This window comes from Prionailurus viverrinus, chromosome B4, assembly GCF_022837055.1.
Source record: "Prionailurus viverrinus isolate Anna chromosome B4, UM_Priviv_1.0, whole genome shotgun sequence".
In the NCBI taxonomy this organism is placed as follows: Eukaryota; Metazoa; Chordata; class Mammalia; order Carnivora; family Felidae; genus Prionailurus; species Prionailurus viverrinus.
Window position 1 is genome coordinate 46528515 of NC_062567.1, and position 18971 is coordinate 46547485.

Here is an 18971-nt window from a genome sequence, read left to right on the forward strand (position 1 = left end):
TGTTTGCATTGATTGGAACGTCATCTGCAGCATTATTACGGTTATGAAACTCATTTCAAATAATCTAAGTTTTAGAAGTGAAAGGAAACTTCTTGTCATATTAGACATAACTCAGGGACTCTTGTTTGTGTCAAGCAGTTCTAACACATATCTTTGTATGGTTAACATAATGGTTTAGAAAATTCTCCCAGGGACATTACTGTCAATTACCAAGGATTATATAGTCAGAGTCCCCACCTTGTATTCCATTTGAATCATACTGTTCTGCATTATTTTAAATGGCCACATTTTTATTTTTATTGAGGAGAAGGCAACTGCGAGGAATGTGGTTATCATGAACTAATCTTACCCTTGGGGTATTTGAGATATTTCCTAACTCCGAGATTGTGATTGCTTTCTGATTGCCATTCTGCTTGAACATGCCTTACTGCTTAATTACGATGTTCTGTTGCGTTTCTCACATGACGGACTAGACCAACTGAGGAGTATTTTCAGAGCTCACTATTTAGATCAAAGGAAAGAACTGGGAAAGCAGGTGTTATTTATTTTTCTTTCCTTCTTCAGCTTTTCCTCTCTCTTTTAGGACACACCCCCGACCCCCTTTTTCATAAAGTTAGCTATTATCCCTGGATCTTGTAAGGCTGTCTTTGTGGGTTTAATTGTCTCCAGACTGAGTATTAGCATCATATTGATACCTCCCCAGAGGCTTTCTGCTTCTATCTTTACTCTGGCCAGTTCTTAAGCCATAACACTGGATCTTGATATCTCACCCCAAATTATTTTCAAGCCTATGTTGATCAAAAGAATACAGTATCAAAGAATATGTTTTAATTTGGGGCTTCATATTTTTGTACATTATATTTGTTTTAAAAAAAAAGTCCCATTGCAGATTGCAAGTATAAATTAGTGTCAGAATTACCCGAATTACCATACAAAACTCTCTTGCTAACTTTAAGGTAGTTTCTTAGAGAGCGATAGAAAACATGGTGCTAATGAATAATGTGCCCAGAAGCTCTTATTATAGGGTTGGCATGAATTCCACTTAATGACAAGCTTTCTCAAGCAGCAGTTGATTTTAAATCCTATTTTTCATTAACGAAGTATAAAATGTTAATAATACCTTCCATTGTGCTGTTCTTTTGTAACACAGGAGCATGTATCTTCTGTGTTCACCAAGACTGTCTTTAAGATCCTACTAGTAACTTCCTATCTCATAAATAAGATTTGTTCAGGAAATAAAAATGTATGTTTTCCCATTGTTAGCTATATGTTTTTCTAATAATCACATCTGAAGCTTATTATGCAGTAATAGCCTTAAGATATTATTTTTTTTAATGTACTACTGTGGTCTTAATACTAGTTTTTAATCTCTTCTTGTTTCTATGAAGTCTGAATGAGATTTTCAAAATTGAATAATAATTTGATCCGTTAATCTTTTGAAGCTAGTAATTTTATTTTCCTCTCTTTGCAGTCTCTGAGGTTCGCAAATGAATAGAGCTTCATTACTGCAGTCTGCATTTAATAACCATTATCCATTATCTTGTAATTAAGACTCCCTGTAACGAATCATGAGGACAATGCAAAAATACATAGTACATTTCTTTAATGAACTGGAAAATGTTCATCTTGTTCTATTTAGTAATGAGTTGCTGAATAGTCATTAAATCCACTGGAGAATAGAGCTAGATGGATTTTGAAGACTGTCTTGAGTTTGTGGTTAATCTATTAGAATTAAAATTTCATCTTCTATTTTTATCAACAGCTGATTAGAAGTCATTCTGTTTGACCAAATTGATTAGAAGACCATATACAAGGGCAGCTGTTGTTTAATGAAAGTTTTTAATGAAACTGTACCATGGAGACTTGTAATTATAGGCCTTAGAAAAGCTTTGAGTTGCTTTAGACCACAAAAAAAAGTATTGTGCTAGAGATTTCAGATTAAGAAAATAAAAAAATACAATTGAATGTAATACTATGAATTTATTATTAATGTTAATTTCAACTAACCACAGTTGAATTCTAGTCTATTTAATGTGTTGCTTTTGATTTTCAGGCCTTTTATCTCCTAGTTTAGTCATTTCCTTGAAATTGTGGGCACTGATGGAGGAACATTTATATGGATAGCTATTTTAATTGTGAGATATTTTCTCATAAGCGTTTTCCCCCAAAGCTGAGCAGAGGTGAGCTTGGTTAATGTTGGATTTACATGAGCCCTGAGGAGAGTTTATGGTGCTCTGTGATGTGGATAATTTGAAATGTAGCATTTATTTCTCTATGGTAATTTTTTGTTTTAGCAGAGGGGCAAGGGAAGCAATATTAAAATAAGGAGTAAAACAAAAGTGTGTGCCCACTTAGTCCCACTGGAAAATCCATTGTTCTTTTGACAGTAGTAAAATACTAATGTACTTTCTGAAGTATTTTGTGTAATTAAAGCTAGGTCATAGTCCTGGATATAAAGAAATAGCTGTATGCCTGAACTGCAATTTTAATCTCTTGTGTGGTCTCTGGCTCTCAGTTGTTGTCACGAGATCCAACACACCCCAGACTCTAAAAGTTGCACGTTCTAAAACACACATCGACACCCCCTACCCCCAAATATCACTACTGCCATCTGTCATGTTTCCTGTCCCTCACAGAGTTTCCTTACATGGATCCATTTATTATCATTTAAGGATGTGTCTCATCCTTCTGTGCTTTGAGTGTTTCTTCTGATGGCGGTACTCTTTCTTCTGCCCTCTCGTCTTTACATTTTATGTCTTCTTCAAGGTTCATACCAAATTCTATCTGTTCCGTGAAGCCTTCATTTATCATTTTAGCTAAAGTGAATTTCTGCAGGCCTTTCCAATTTTCGTTGACCATAAGTTACTTGGCATGTACCTGAAACACCTTAAATACTATATATAATTTGTATCTTTATCCATACCTGATATCTAGACAATAAAGGCTTGTCTTGATATTTAAGAACTTCCTGACATGTAAAGAGCTTGGAAGTTGTCATTTCTGCTCTTGGAGGAGAAAAAAAAAGATGAATACACTGAAAATCAGTGGCTTTTCCCAGACCTTGCAAAGAACTTAAGCCTCAGGGCAAACTCCCACTCTGATATATGGAGAGAGCGACTCCTGAGAGTCAACTAAGATCTGCTTACTTACCTGCAAGAGCCATAAACTGGCAAGAACACTTAAGTGGTAATTAAAAAAAATTTTTTTTTAATGTTCATTTATTCTCGAGAGATAGAGACAGAGGATGAGTCGGGGAGGGGCAGAAAGAGAGGGACACACAGAATCCGAAGCAGATGCCAGACCCTGAGCTGTCAGCACAGAGCCCAATGTGGGGCTCAAACTCCAGAACCATTATATCATGACCTGGTCGAAGTCAGACGCTCAAACGACCGAGCCACCCAGGTCCTCTTTAAGTGGTAATTTTTTGACCACTTGTTAGAAGCTGCATAGGGTGCTGGCATATTTGTGGGTTTTACCTCATGGAACCCCAGGTTCTCACAGTGAAGAGCCAAGAAGTTTCTTCTCTTGGCTATCACAGGGTAAGGGGAAGATAATCTTTGCAAAATATACACAGAGCATTCTCCTTAACAAAGACCTGCTCTCCAGAACAAAAGAATTTGCTCGAGTTTTATCTCACCTGGGAGGGCATTTCCCTTTCACTCTTCCTGCCTCATCAAAGTAGGAGAGAAAAGCTAATACACATTTGTGAAGGGTACAATCTAGGCACATTGGTCCACTAAAAGTTTAACCATAGGATTATGAAATACTTGTTCTCCCCTATACATTATCACTACACCAACAGGGTTCCAGTAATTAGTGGATTGTAGATAACAGAGCTAAAAGACAGAGACTCTCTCTGAGGAGAAACACTTAGGAAACCCAAAGTAAACAGGATGGACCACAACAAGGATATGATGGCACTTGAAGACTTTGGCACTGGTGACTACAGCAAACATAAAATACAGCTTGGTTCCTGATTAGATTAGCATAAAATCTGACACAAAAGGCCTGTTCCTAATGTCATACTGACTTTCAACAAAAAATTACAAGAGATGCTAAAACCCAAGAAAAAACACAGTCTGTAGAGACAAAACAAACATCAGAACCAGATTCAGACATGATATAGATATTGAAATTATCAGAGATATTTAAGATAATTTTGACTAATATGTTAATAATTCTAATGGAGAAAATAGACAACATGAAAGGATAGTTAATGTAAGCAGGGAGATAGAAACTCTAAGAAACATTCAAAAGGAAAAGCTAGAAATCAGAAACACTGGAACAGAAATGAACACTGCATTGATGAGCTCATGAGAAGACTGGATACAATGAGTGACCATTGAAGATAGATCCAAAGAAACCTCCTAAACTGAAGCATAAAGAGATAAAAGGATAAGAAAACAACAACAACAAACAAACAGAACAGAAAACAGTGGGGTCCTGGGTGGTTCAGTCAGTTAAGTATTTGACTCTTGGTTTTGGCTCAGGTCATGATATGTTTCATGAGTTCAAGCCCTGCATCCATCTTTGTGCTGACAGTGGGGAGCCTACTTGGGATTCTCTCCCTCTCTCTCTGTCCCCCCACCACTTGTGTGTTCTCTCTCTCTCTCTCTCTCTCTCTCTCTCTCTCTCTCTGTCTCTCTCAAAAATGAATAAATAAACTTAAAAAAAGATTTAGAAAAACAATAAAAACTGAGGGACAATTTCTAACGTGTAATACATATATAATTGGGATACTAGAAGAAGAAAGAGAAAATGGAGCAGACAACATATTTGAATTAATGGCCAAGAATTTTCCAAAATTAATGACAGATATCAAACCACAGATCCAGGAAGCTCAGATAACACCTAAAAGGATAAATATGGGGGGAAAAACCCAAAAAACTATACCTAAATATGTCATATTCAAACCAAAGGAAACCAAAGACAAATTGAAAATGTTGAAAAAGGCCAGAGAAAGAAAACACCTTACCTATAGAAGAAAAAGGAAATAATTACAGTAGACTTCTCATTGGAAACCATGTCAGCAAGAAGTGAGTAGAATAAAGTACTTATAGAATGAACACTCATAGTGTTCGAAGAAAAAAAACCCAAGCAAGAAATCGATATCCAGTGAAATTATCCTTCAGAAGTGAAGAAGCTCAGACATGTATAACTGAGGGAATTCACTGCCAAGCAGACCTGCCCTATAAGAAATGCTGAAAGAAGTTCTTCAAGGAGACAGAAAATGATATATGTCAGAAATTCTGATCTATATATAAAAAAAGGAACATCAGAAGAGAATATATGAAAAATAAAATTACTTTTCTTTCTCAGTTAATCTAAAAGATAACTGTTTAAAATAATAGTAAGAATGTACTGGGCATTTAATCCTGTATGGATGGGATAGAAAGGAGGAATTAGGAATACTTTGTTAAAAGATACCTCCCAGTATCTAGCGGTATGGTATTGAAGTAGCAGTATAGTATTGAAGATAGACTTAAATTCATTAAAAATGTATATTGAAAACTCTAGGGCAGGGGCGCCTGGGTGGCGCAGTCGGTTAAGCGTCCGACTTCAGCCAGGTCACGATCTCGCGGTCCGGGAGTTCGAGCCCCGCGTCAGGCTCTGGGCTGATGGCTCAGAGCCTGGAGCCTGTTTCCGATTCTGTGTCTCCCTCTCTCTCTGCCCCACCCCCGTTCATGCTCTGTCTCTCTCTGTCCCAAAAAATAAATAAACGTTGAAAAAAAAAAATTTAAAAAAAAATATAAAAAATAAAAAAAAAAAAGAAAACTCTAGGGCAACACTAAAAGAATGTATAATAGAAAGTATAATTGATATGCTGAGAGGAGATAAAATGGAACTATAGAAAATGTTCAATTAAAGCTAGAGAAGGCAGGGGCGCCTGGGTGGCGCAGTTGGTTAAGCGTCCGACTTCAGCCAGGTCACGATCTCGCGGTCCGTGAGTTCGAGCCCCGCGTCAGGCTCTGGGCTGATGGCTCAGAGCCTGGAGCCTGTTTCCGATTCTGTGTCTCCCTCTCTCTCTGCCCCTCCCCCGTTCATGCTCTCTCTCTGTCCCAAAAATAAATAAACGTTGAAAAAAAAATAAAAAAAATAAAGCTAGAGAAGGCAGAAAAAGAGATGTAAAAATAAAGACAAAAGTAAGACAAAAAGCCCTATCTTGATGAATGTTTTATCTGAATTTTAGAATATGTAGCCTACTGTTGTTTTTTGTTTTTAGTTTCCTATACATGTCAGTTTGATCATGATAATTGATAACTGATTGATAAAGCTATTCAAGTGAAATACATCTTTGCTCATATTCTACTTGTTTGAGTTATCAATTACTGAAAGAGGGGTTTTCAAGTCTCCAGCTATAATAGTAGATTTGTCTGTTTCTCTCTTTAGTTCTTTCCAGATTATGCCTCATGTATTTTGATGCTCTATTGTCAGGTGTATACATGTTTAGGATTGTTATGTTTCGTTGGAGAAATGGTCCCTTTATCATTCTGTAAAACCCTTTTTTTTTTTATCCCTGATAATGTTCCTTTTTCTTAAGTCTGCTTTGTCTGAAATTAATATAGGTTCTTCTGCTTTACTTTGATTAATGTTATATCTTCTTCCATCCCTTTATTTTTAACCTTCTGAATCTTCATATTTTTTTTAATGTTTATTTATTTTTGAGAGAGAGAGAGAGCTTACTTAAACAGGACAGGGACAGAGAGAGGGAGAGAGAGAGAATCCCAAGAAGGCTTCATACTGTCAGCATGGAGCCCGACGAGGGGCTCGAACTCACAAACTGCAAGATTATGACCTGAGCTTAACCTACTGAGCCACCCAGGTGTCCCCTGATTCTTTATTTTTCAAGTGGATTTCTTATAAACAACATATAGAAGGGTCTTGTTTCATATCAATCTCTGATTTCAACTGGTGCATTTCTACTACTAACATTTAAAGTGATTATCGATTTAGTTGGATTGATACCTGCGAGGAGAAATAATCCCAAATAAGCTTGTATCTATCAAAGAAGTAATTTTAATTTTAATTTATTTTGTAAATATTATATATAATAGTAAATATGTAAGTATATATTTATATAAACTATGTTATAAGCTATGTCATAAAACTGTATTTTAATTCTAGAATATTATAAAATAATTTTATTATTTAATAATTTAATAAATTATTAAAGAAAAATTAAACCCTTCCAAAAAGGAAAGCACTGGCTAAAGATGGTTTCACTGATGAATTCTACCAAACATTTAAGGAAGAAAGAATATCAATTCTCTACAATGTCTTCCAGAAAATAGAAGAAGAGAGAATGCTCACTTTGTGAGACCATCATTACCCCAATACCAAAACCAGATAGAGACATTGCAAGAAAGGAAAACCATAAATCAGTATCACTCTTGAATATAATGCAAAAAAGTAATCTTCAACAACACGTTAGTAAAATGAACTCAACAATGTATAGAAAGAATTATATGCCACGACACAGGGGGATTTACTCCAGATAATGCAAGCCTGGTTCAGTGTAATGTAATTGACCATATCAATACACTAAAGAGGAAACATCATATGGTCATATCAATTATCACAGATAAGGCATAGGACAGATATTAACATCTGTTTATAATAAAAGCTCTCATCAAACTAGGAATAGTGGGGAAAGTTCTTAGCTTGGTAAAGAAAATCTACAAACAAACTTTAGCTAACACATGTATGAGCAACTAGACACTATCCCCAAAGGTCTCCCTAAGAAGAAGGCAAGAGTGTTCTCCCTCACTCTTCCTATTCAACAATGTACTGGAAAGCCCTACCTACTGCAAGAAGATAAGAGAAGGAAATTAGATAAATACAAATTGGGAGGTGTGGTAGGCTAATAATGGCTCCTAGAGGTATAACCACATCTCCAGAATCTGACTATTACCTTTTTTGGGGAAAAACAAAAAAGCCTTTGCAGACATGATTAAGAGTCTGGAGATGAAGTGATTATTCAGGATTATCCAAGTGGGACCTAAATACCATCACAAATGTTATTATCAGAGAGAAGTAGAGGATGATTAGATTTATACCCAGAAAAGAAGGCCATGAGAAGACGGAGGCAGAGGTCAAAGTGATGCAACCAAGGAATGCTGGCAGCTAGAGGAAGCGGGGCGAGTTCAGGAACAGGTTTGCCCTAGAGCCTCCACAAGGTGTTCAGCCCTGCGGACAACTTGATTTTGAACTTCTGCCATACAGAACTGTGAGAAAATAAATCTCTATTGTTTTAAGATACCAAGTTTGTTATAATTTGTGACGACAGCCACAAGAAAAAATTTACAGGAAGAACGTTATAAAGCTGTCTTTGTTTGCAGATGACATCATCATTTGTGGAGAAAATCCCCCCAGGCTAACAAACTCTTGAAACTACTAAGTGAGTTTACCAAGGCTTCATGGTACAAGGTTAATATAAAAAGTCTATTGCTTTCCTATCCACCAGCAGTGTGAACAGTTGGAATTTGAAACTCAAAAAACCTATCATTTATAACAGCGATCCATAAATTGAATACTTAGGTATAATCTGACAAAAATATGTATGTAATCTATATGTGCACCTATTAGACTGGATAAAATTCAAAAACTGATGACACTAATTGCTCGTGAGGATATAGAGCATCAGGAACTCTCATTCACTGCTATTGGGAGTGCAAATGATACAGCTACTTTGAAAAATAATTTGGCAGTTTCTTTCAAAGCAAAATGTGGTTTTACCATGTAATCTAGCAGTTGCCCTCTCTGTATTTGCCCAACTTATTTGAAAATTTATGTCTACACAAAATCCTGCATATGAGTGTTTGTAGCAGTTTTATTCATCGTTGCCCAAAACTGAAGCAACCAAGATATCCTTTAATAAGTGACTGGATGAATATAATTGTGGTACATGAATACAATGGAATATTATTTATCAATACAAAGAAATGAACTATCAAGCCATGAAAAGACACCAGTGAATCTTAAATGCATATTGCTGGGGCACCTGGGTGGTTCAGTCAGTTGAGGGTCCGACTTGGCTCAGGTCGTGATGACACAGTTCGTGGGTTCAAGCCTCACATCAGGCTCTGTGCTGACAGCTCAGAGCCTGGAACCTGCTTTGGATTCTGTGTCTCCCTCTCTCTCTTCCCTTCCCTCACTCTCTCTGTCTCTGTCTCTGTCTCTGTCTCTGTCTCTGTCTCTCTCTCTCTCCCTCTCTCAAAAATAAATAAACATTAAAACATTTTATTAATGCATATTGCTAAGTGAAAAAGCCAGTCTGAAAGGCTGGATGATTCCAATACATGACATTCTGGAAAAGGCAAAACTGTTCCAATAGTTTATGATCAGTGGTTGCCAGTGCGTGTGGGGGAAGATGAAAATGTGAAGCAGAGTTGTGAATGTGTTGTGTGTGATACTGTAACGGTTGATGCATGACCCTGCACGTTTGTCAGAACCACTAGAAGCTTCACAAAATGTGACCCTTAATGTATACAGATAAAAAAATATATATATATATATATATAATTTAGGAGATTAGGGGATTCCAGGATAGAATGCTGGCTCTGAGCAAAGAATCTGACTATGTTACACATGTATGAAACAGCCTTACTAAAGGAGGTGGGAAGAAAGATGCTGACCCACATAACACTATAAATGAGGGTGGGCTGTAAGGCTAAAGGCAAATGAAACTGCACATTAGCACCGTGGAGTAGTTGATAAAGTTATTTCCCATGGTGTGGGTAACAATTCTGATAGTGCTCTACATGGATACTGGATGTGCGCGGTTAAATAAATGAATGACAGATGGTAGGTGCCAGGTTCCTCACTGTTGAAATGGCAGTTTCCAGAGGAGGAAGGGGCTAGAATGATCCATGTGGTGATGAGTCTGAGTTGGAGACATCAGTATTATGCATATTTAGTGTAATATAGTTAAACATGGAATTATTAATAGATGTGTATATATAAGTGGGTTAGTATACACATGTATATTTCTTTGCTAGGCAGCTGAGAGAGCCAGAAACAAGCCCCTGCAGTAACAGTGAGTATGCCTAGCACCAAGATTTGGGGTTCTAATACCATTCTCTAATAAAAGTAACTAGGGCTTATTCTCAGACTGGGGCAGAAAACATAAAAGATGAGCCTGGAGCATTTGGCAATACCAGAGTAAGTGCTTAAAAAATAAAAATGCTCCATGGTGGAGGTGTGTTAAAGGTATATAGGAAGCAACTGAAAGAGCTCCCAGTGGCCAAAGGTAGAACCATTTGAGCAAGAAAATAATGAACTGGATTATAAACCCAGGTATAATATCTCCGAGTCTGTACTGCTAGAAATGATCATAAATATGTACATGGGAGCAGACAAGTCCCCCATGCAAGTGTGGGATTCACATAAGGGCTTCTTTCCAAGGAGTACAGTATGGAAAGTAGAGAAAAGAGAGTGACTTTGCAGTGGACAAACGTGGCAAATCCTACCTCCCAAGTGTTTACAGTCGACATCAACAGTGGTAAATCATGTCAATGGTAGGTACGCTTGATGTGATACTGTGAGAATGGCACTTTACCTCTGTGGTCTTCCTCCCCAAAAACCCATCACCCCAGTTTAATCAAAATGAGAGATATGTCAGACAAGTCCCAAATGGGGGACATTTTACAAAATACCTGACCAGTACTCCTCAAAACTGTTAACAGTCATCAAAACAAGGCAAGTCCAAGAAACTGTCACAGCCACGAGGAAACCATGGAGATATGACAGATGTACACATCATACTATCCTGGGTGCAATTGGATTCTAAGTAAAACTAAGGAAATCTAAATAAAATAGGGATTTGGGTTAATAGCAATATGTCTATATTGCTTCATTAATTGTAACAAATGTACCATATGGATAAAAGTTTTTAATAATAGGGGAAACTGGGTGTAGGGTTTATGGGGATTCTCTGTACTAGCTTTACAATGTTTCTGTAGATTTAGATCTGTTGTAAAATTTAAAATTCATTTAAAAATAAATAAAATAATGTATTCTTCTGAGTCACCTGTCCAGTTTTGTTACCTGAACTGGGATGAAACTCAAAACTGTCTTTCCTTTCCCATTAGTCAGTTAAAGGTAGGAAATATTGTAGATTGCTTTTTCTTGGTAGCTGTGGCCCTCTATTTACCACTTGATCCATCCATCCATCCATCCATCCATCCATCCTTCCATCCATCCATCCATCTCTCCATCCCTCCATCTATCCTTCCTTCCTTCCTCCTTTACATCCTTCCTTCCTTCCTTCCTTCCTTCCTTCCTTCCTTCCTCCCTCCCTCCCTCCCTTCCTTCCTTCCTTCCTTCCATCCATCTATCCATCCATCCAAAATTCATTTATTGAGACTTGCTTGTGTGTCATTCTCTGGGGATACAGAGTGCATAGAAAGATATAGCACCTGCCCTCACATGTGCTTACCGTACAACCAAGAACGAGAGACAGACACTATGTGTAGGCCACTGTTACTACTCCTGGACTTTTGTTGCTATCATGATAGGTATTCTGCTCTGCTCCTCCCAAATATGTTAGGAGGAGAGTCTTCTCCCTTATCCTACCTCCAGACTCTTTCAAAGGAGTTTGGCTTTTTTGGTTAACTTTAAATTGTGTGATTTTTAAGTGACCATAGCTTTTTTTTAGGCCTCCAAATGTGGCCTTGGACTTTTATCTTAGTAATCTTTTAAGATGCTTGAAAGAATTTACATGATATCCAGTGTTGTACCCAAAAGCTTTCTAGTGAATCAGAAGACAATGTCACACTTTAGGAAATCACATCTTGGTCTTGGTCTCATTGTGAATTCTTTGGGGATGTTCCCCTCACCTCTTATATCTATTTTTTGGAGGCTTTAATCTCTTCTCCTTGATTGTCTTTTTTCTGGTGTGGTAGTGACCACATGTTGGTTCTGTAGTCCTATTCATTTGTTCATTTATTAATCAACTCAGCTCATGCCTACCTAAGGGCCTTTCTTTGCACTTGCTGTTTCCCTGCTTGTGATGTTCTTTTCAGTGATACCTTTCATTCAGTCTGTATTTGAATATCACTCCTGAGCGATGCCTTTATGATAACTCTATTTAAATATGGCTACCTCTCCCCAACTCCATCACTCTCTACCTCATTACATTGCTTTTTTCTTCATAGCACTTACCTCCGCTGACATTTGTTATATATTCATTTGTTTATTGTCTTTCTCCTCTAGAAAATCTGCTTACAAGGGTAGGAACTTTATTGTTTTGTTTTGTGGACTGTCTTCCGCATCTAGAACAGAGTCTGGCACATAGTAAGTGCTTAGTGAATATTCGTTAGATAAATGCATGCATGACAGATATATCTCCATTTCTTCCAGTGGGTCTATAGACCCACAGGAAAAAAAAGGCTTCTGATGACCTGCTTTCATAAATCAGAATTTCTATCACATTTTTACACATTGAAACCCTACCTAAGTCTTTGATTCATTTATATTTGTATAATGCTTGAGAGTTTTCAAAGTGCTTTCATATAGATTGTCTCTTTTAATTCCTTGTATAACGAACACTGTGAAGCAAGTAAGAATTTTCAGGCGTATTTTATAGGCAAGATGGTTCAGGAGGTAAAACCAGGTCTTCTGACTTCTAGCCTATCAAGTAATTACCCAGGATTTATGTTTCATTTCCACCTGCACCTAGAATGTATGCTTTTGAGGGCAAGGGCTTGAATTATTTGTTGTTATATTTTCCACTGTACCACACACACAGTGTGTTTACAAAGGTGTGTCAATTTGAACCTTTCCATCCACAGAATAGTTGTGGAAGTATCTTTCCATTTGAAACTAAAGGGGAAAGTTTTAGCCATTTCTTTCCAACATTTCCATTGACCACTTCTTTGATGCACCTTGGGAGAATCCCAGACATTAGCCTTACCTGTGGTCCCACAGACTCAGTGGGCTAGAGCCATGAATTTGCACAGGAATCCCCTAGGAACCTTGTTTATATTCAGATTCTGATTCAGTTGATCTAGTATAGGATCTGAGAGTCTGCATTTTTAGCAAGCACCCCCATGGTACCCATGCTGCTGGTCTGTGGGCACGTTGAGTATTTCAAGGTTAGATAATCACATTAAAGATGGAATCCCTATTTGGCTACCTGACTTTGTGACCCTAGGTAAGTTTCTTGGAGACACTATAATATTGGTTAAGCTGTGTTTTTTTGGTTAGAATTCTACCCCGTCCCCTTACTAACTGTGTGACCCCAAGCAGGTTATTTAACATTTCTTCTTCTTTTTTAAAAAAAATTGTTTTTCAACGTTTTATTTTTTGAGAGACAGAGACAGAGCGCGAGAAGGGATGGGGCAGGGAGGGAGGGAGACACAGAATTGAAGCAGGCTCTAGGTTCTGAGCTGTCAACACAGAGCCCGACATGGGGCTTGAATTCATGAACCTTAAGATCTTGACCTGAGCCGAAGTCAGACGCTCAACCAACTAAGCCACCCAGGAGCCCCATTTTAACCTTTCTGTATCTCAATTTTGTCCTTTAAAATGGGGATCATATTAGTACTTAACTTATGCAGGTGTTGTGAGGAATGACTGAGTTATTACTTGTAAAGCACCTAGAATAAAGAATAGTGCATAACACACAGTGAATCTTAACTGTTATTATCATTTCTTTGTCTCCTGTGCTATTCTGTTAAACTACATCAATAGGTTTAGGATGCATTTGAGAGACAGAAAGTTGTTTAAAGTATTTGTAGGTTATGAAATAGTTGACGTCTTTCGTGAAATTCCTAATCTCGTTGGAAGATACACGGCTTTCATTACTGAACAGCGCGGTACAAATAAGCTAGTGGTGATTCTTCTTGCGTGGTCAGAGCCATACTGAGTACTTTCTGTCGAGCATAAGAAAATGAGGGGAAAATGAGTGGGCACTGCAGTTTTGTAGTAAAGTGTTGTGATAAATGATATTAAGCACAGGGCATAAAATTGTTTTTATTCATCTTAGTTATGCATTAAATAAACCAACTTGATTTTAATTGATGATATGGAAAGATGGAGGCAAGGGCCCTAGGAATCAGAATCCATTTGGTACTTAATTCCATGCATCCTCTAGTAAGGGGGGGAGGGGTGGAAAGTATGGATAGAATTATTTTAAAGAGGGATTTTCTTTTTAATTTTTCAGATAGCTAATGAAAAATAAAGTTGTGTTCCTCAGGAAAAAAATTTACACAACTCATTTCTTCCGCTGACTAAGATGTGTAAAAAATAAAATTTTAATTAACATGGAGGTTTTTTTTTTTTTCCTTTTGTTTTAGGATCAGATTTTATTAAGACCTCTACTGGAAAAGAAACAGTAAATGCCACTTTCCCGGTAGCTATAGTAATGCTACGGGCCATTAGAGATTTCTTCTGGAAAACTGGAAACAAGGTATATTATTGCCAGCAAATCTTTCTTCGGAGTAAAGATAATGTTATTTATAATACTAGTTACAGCCACAAAAACTGTCTTTATATGCAGAAGGTGTGAATGAGTTACCTTTATTAAGATAAATGTTTAATTTACCTTTCATTACAAAAGAACACATTCATGGAGAAAAATGTGCGATTAGCAGAAAGTGAGTGTGAGTGTGGGAGTAAGTATGTGTGATCAAGATGTAAACTCACTTTATGTCCTTTTATTAACTGAAGACAATTTTATCACTGACAAGAGATTCCTAAATGGGTTCTTTAACGAACTAATTCTGCTGCAACACAGAGGCTTTCTGGTAAGGCGTTGGCCAGCGAAAACAGGTTAATGCAGAAATTAAACTTCCTTGAGGAATGGAAAGAATTGCAGAGTAACATTTATTGAATGATAAGCTGTGGTGGTGATATGAAAAGTATGCAATATAATGGGAAATAATCTTTTCCTGTCATTATTGAAGGACACACATAAATTGGTTTTTCTGTTGGGAAACCCCCGGTCCAGAAAAACTTATTACTTTTAATAATATGAGGTGAAGAGAAAATTCTCGAGGAGATGAACTTATTAAACAAAATAATGAAATGCTGTGAAACAGCAGGGAAAAGGTAGCTAGACGTTATATAGCTCTTGAATTAAATATCCATTTTTGCGTTTTATGGCAGTTGGATGTGCTCTTTGGAAGACTGTTAAGCTGAGGAGGGTATGTGCTAGCTTTTGTCAGCTTTTCGAAAAATAATACATATTTTTTTGAAACATAGGAAGTTAAAAAGAAAAATGCGTATGAGGTGTTTTTTTAAAATGAGTTTGGATTTTCCTTTTAGCTTCAAGTTGCTTGTTTAGCTGCAAATTATCTCAAAGGATTTTTTTTTTTTATATCACTGGAGAGAAAGGTTGTTTTGTTTTATTTTGTTTTGTTTTGTAATGAGACTGTCCCTTCCTCAGAAGACATCTTTAAAAGCTGATCTCTGGATTACTGCTGAATGGAAACCCCAAAATAAAGACCTTTAATCCTGTGCCAACCAGATGTGATGACTGTATATGTCACTGTACCTTCAGTTCATTTTGGAACTGGAGCCCCTTTTCAGAGTGTTCTGGGTTTCAGAGGAAATGAACTTCTTCCAGAATTTTCTCCTTCAGAATAACTTCATATCTTAAAAAAGTACAAATAGGAATGCTGTCTACTGTGACCTTACTTATGATAGTTGACTCAATTTGAGTAACCTCTACTTGGTAGCCTTTCTGCATTGATCCAAATTAAAAAAAAAAAATGTTTAGCTCTAAAAAAGAGAACTCTCTCTTTGGCCCTCCCACCTGAGACCACTACTATTCATTTAGACCAGTAGTTCCTATTTTGTGCCAAAGTACAACAAAATAAGATGTTTGATGCCTGCGCCCTCATCCCTAGCACTTCTGGATCAGGAGTAATCCTCAGGCATCTGTGTGTCTCATAAACTCCAGAGTCAGGATTAAAACTCACCATTAGAGACCCAATACTGTTGTGTTCTCAACAAACATTGATTGAGTGGTTAACTATGTGCCATGTTAACCTATGTTAACAGGGATACAAAATGAACAAGTCCCTTCCCAGGAGATCTCTTAGACAACAAGCAAAGGATTTCAGTAAAAGTTTTAAGTGCTCAATATCCTAGGTCAGTGTACAGTAGAAGAGACTCTTCACTGTCTTCCAGTTTTATCAACAGTGGACTGATACAAGTCAAATCATAATCATTATAATCACGTTTGATTTCACATGGTGAGGATCTGTGGCTCTGTCTACAAATCAGGTGCATCCTTTCAGGTTGTTGACAAGTTGCCTGGGCAGCCGTTAGACTGTAAACTTTCTACATCATTGATTTAAGGGGAGTTTTAAAATGTGATGGGCCGTCTTCCAGACCATGATTAGTGTCACTCTGAGCAGCAGAGGTTTAATATTTCATAACTGATTTCATTGCAGATTTATGTTTTCCATATTCTCTCCCTTAAAAAAAAAAAGGATAAACTTATGCTAGAACCTCTCTTTAGAAACATTGCCAAACAGACTTGCTGACACAACTGAACTATATGGAAAAATCTATATGCAGCACTGCCTAATTGACAAAAATGCTCCTATGATTAACATGTATGCTAATATAAGCTAATTGATTTTGGGGGCTTCTTCTCAAGAAATAATCTCATCCTATTTATCTCCCCCACTCGCCTCATGTCCCTGCACTCTTTCAGAGCCAGTTGGGCTCCAGAGGAATAGACAGATAGGGTTAGGATCAGTGTATAGCTGCTGCTTAGTCATGTGGCCATGTGTGCCTGAGGCAGGGAAACCAGTAAGGAGACCGACCGATATTCCATATAAGAATGAATGAGGGTCTAAACTAATATGGCAGAAGTGAAAGCAGAGAGGAAGTGTGTGTGGTAGATATGGAAGTTAAGGAGAGAAGATTCGTAGGACTTGACCATTGATTGATTGGGTTTGGTGTGGTGAGGAAAATGGCGGAGTCTAGGTTAACTCTGAGGCTTCTAGTTTGGGTAAATTATGGGACCTTGCATTTATCATCTCCCTTCTCTAGCATTCTTTTAGCAGTTAACCCCGTGTTGGTGCTACCTATCAAATCAACAGCTCTTAGTGTTTAAATGCCTGAGCTTTAGTACTTGGCTATAGAGTGTTTTCTTGATTGTTCCCATCTATAGATACTCTACACTAGTGGATTCGAGTTCTGGAGACCAGTAAATCCAGATAAGCAGGTTTTACTGTTTATAGAACACGTTTATCCATTTCTAATGGATTTGGGGACATCATTTGTAAACATCAGATACTGGCTGACTTGTGCTGTTTTATGTTCACCTTCAAAGACTACTGAACTGTGAAGAGTTCCTATACTGTCTTTTTCTGCTGCACTTATTTAAGTGGTCTGGCTGCTTTATATAACTCTTTCTACTTACAACTTAGAAGAAAGTCCCTGCAGTTACATTGATGAAAACAACTGTCAACACTCCTTCCTGATTGCTGCCAGTTTGGTTAGTGTGGCCTCACCGATTCCCTCTTCTTATTTTGAATACATGTGTGTGTCTTTTGCACCTCAGGATGAAGGGCTGAAAGGTGACTAGCCAGGCTCACTGGTAGAAATGCAGAATGAATGGGCTTTTGTGATATCTGTTTTCCTTGTTTATTGACACCTCTCTTGTTTATCCCCAGTTCACAGCTATAGTTTAGATGGTTGAGGTTTATGACTTTCCAATAAGTGCAATGTTAATGAGGGTTATTAACGCTCATTAGTGTCTCCTCAGAAGCAGTGACATTCTTCCCATTAATCTTAGAGAATTCATTTTGTACTGTGAATGGGCGTGAGCCAGTGATCTAAGCTCTTTTGCTGGGTAAAGTGAAATAGACTTTAAAAAAGAGAAGGAGAGAAAGAGAGAAAGAGAATCGAGACCCTGTATTAATGCAGTACCAGTTTTTAAAGTACTCCAGGAACAAACATTGTTTTCTTTCCCACCTTCCCTTTTAGATCGGCTTTAAACCAGCAGGAGGCATCCGCAGTGCAAAGGATTCCCTTGCCTGGCTCTCTCTCATAAAAGAAGAGCTAGGAGACGAATGGCTGACGCCAGAACTCTTTCGAATAGGTGCCAGTACTCTGCTTTCTGACATCGAGAGGCAGGTGAGTAATAATCCGTTGTCCTTGGCACAAATTGGCAAGTGTGTTTTTGAGAAAGAAATGAATAACGCCTACTGGGCTATGAGAACTAGAGATAAGAATTCATCGGATTTACCTCATCATACCCAAAGTTCTGTTTTCTTCCAAGCAAACCTCCACCTGAAGTAGGCTGACTGCAGAGTCTGCTGAAGTGCATAATAATATAGGGCTTTAGAATGAAACATCAATTAAATTATTAATTATTATTTAGAAGTGTAAATATTAACTGATATATATGCTATATAATCATTATTAATTAACTGAATTCTGATTTTCCTCACAGATTTACCATCATGTGACTGGAAGATATGCAGCCTATCACGATCTTCCTATGTCCTAAATCAGACTGATTCCAGAAAAGTTCTTTACAACGATGTTTAAAATGTGTTTTTAACGATGTCTTTACAACGATGTTTAAACACAACGATGTTTAAGATGTGTTTTTCTACATAACTGCTAAAATTATTTAGTTAAAATATGAGGGAACGAATAGGTGACTGATGGGTTTTTTTTTTCCCTTCAAGCTTTCACTGAATTTGATTCAAAAAATAAAAGGAAAAAACAAGTAATCCATACGTGGTATTCTTTTCAGGCACATCTGAAATGGTTCTAATTACTTAATGATCTGCATTGTTAATTTTGTGAAGATTTCCTCTTAAAAAATTCTGAGTAAAATATTAATGATAACTTTGATGACATTAAATTCTAAGGGGAAAAAAAATGCTAAACTGCCCAAGAAATGTGCTTTAGCCAAAGAAAATGGAGCATTCCAGAGCTGCCAGCCGTACTCTAATGACTCCAGGAATCACTGACTTGACACTAATTTCCTGCCATGAAAA

The 18971-nt window shown here is 37.3% G+C and overlaps 1 protein-coding gene across 2 annotated transcripts in view; it reads left to right on the plus strand.

Moving 5' to 3' along the window:
- The window catches only part of DERA (deoxyribose-phosphate aldolase), a 125354-nt gene extending 106653 nt beyond the window's left edge, over positions 1-18701 (plus strand). For both annotated transcript variants that reach the window (XM_047865778.1, XM_047865779.1), the window contains exons 7-9: positions 14298-14410; positions 17947-18096; positions 18416-18701. In XM_047865778.1, the coding sequence (XP_047721734.1) occupies positions 14298-14410; positions 17947-18096; positions 18416-18472 (320 nt within the window). In that variant the 3' untranslated portion in view covers positions 18473-18701. The remainder of the gene's footprint in view (positions 1-14297; positions 14411-17946; positions 18097-18415) is intronic.
- The last annotated feature ends 270 nt before the right edge of the window (positions 18702-18971 follow it).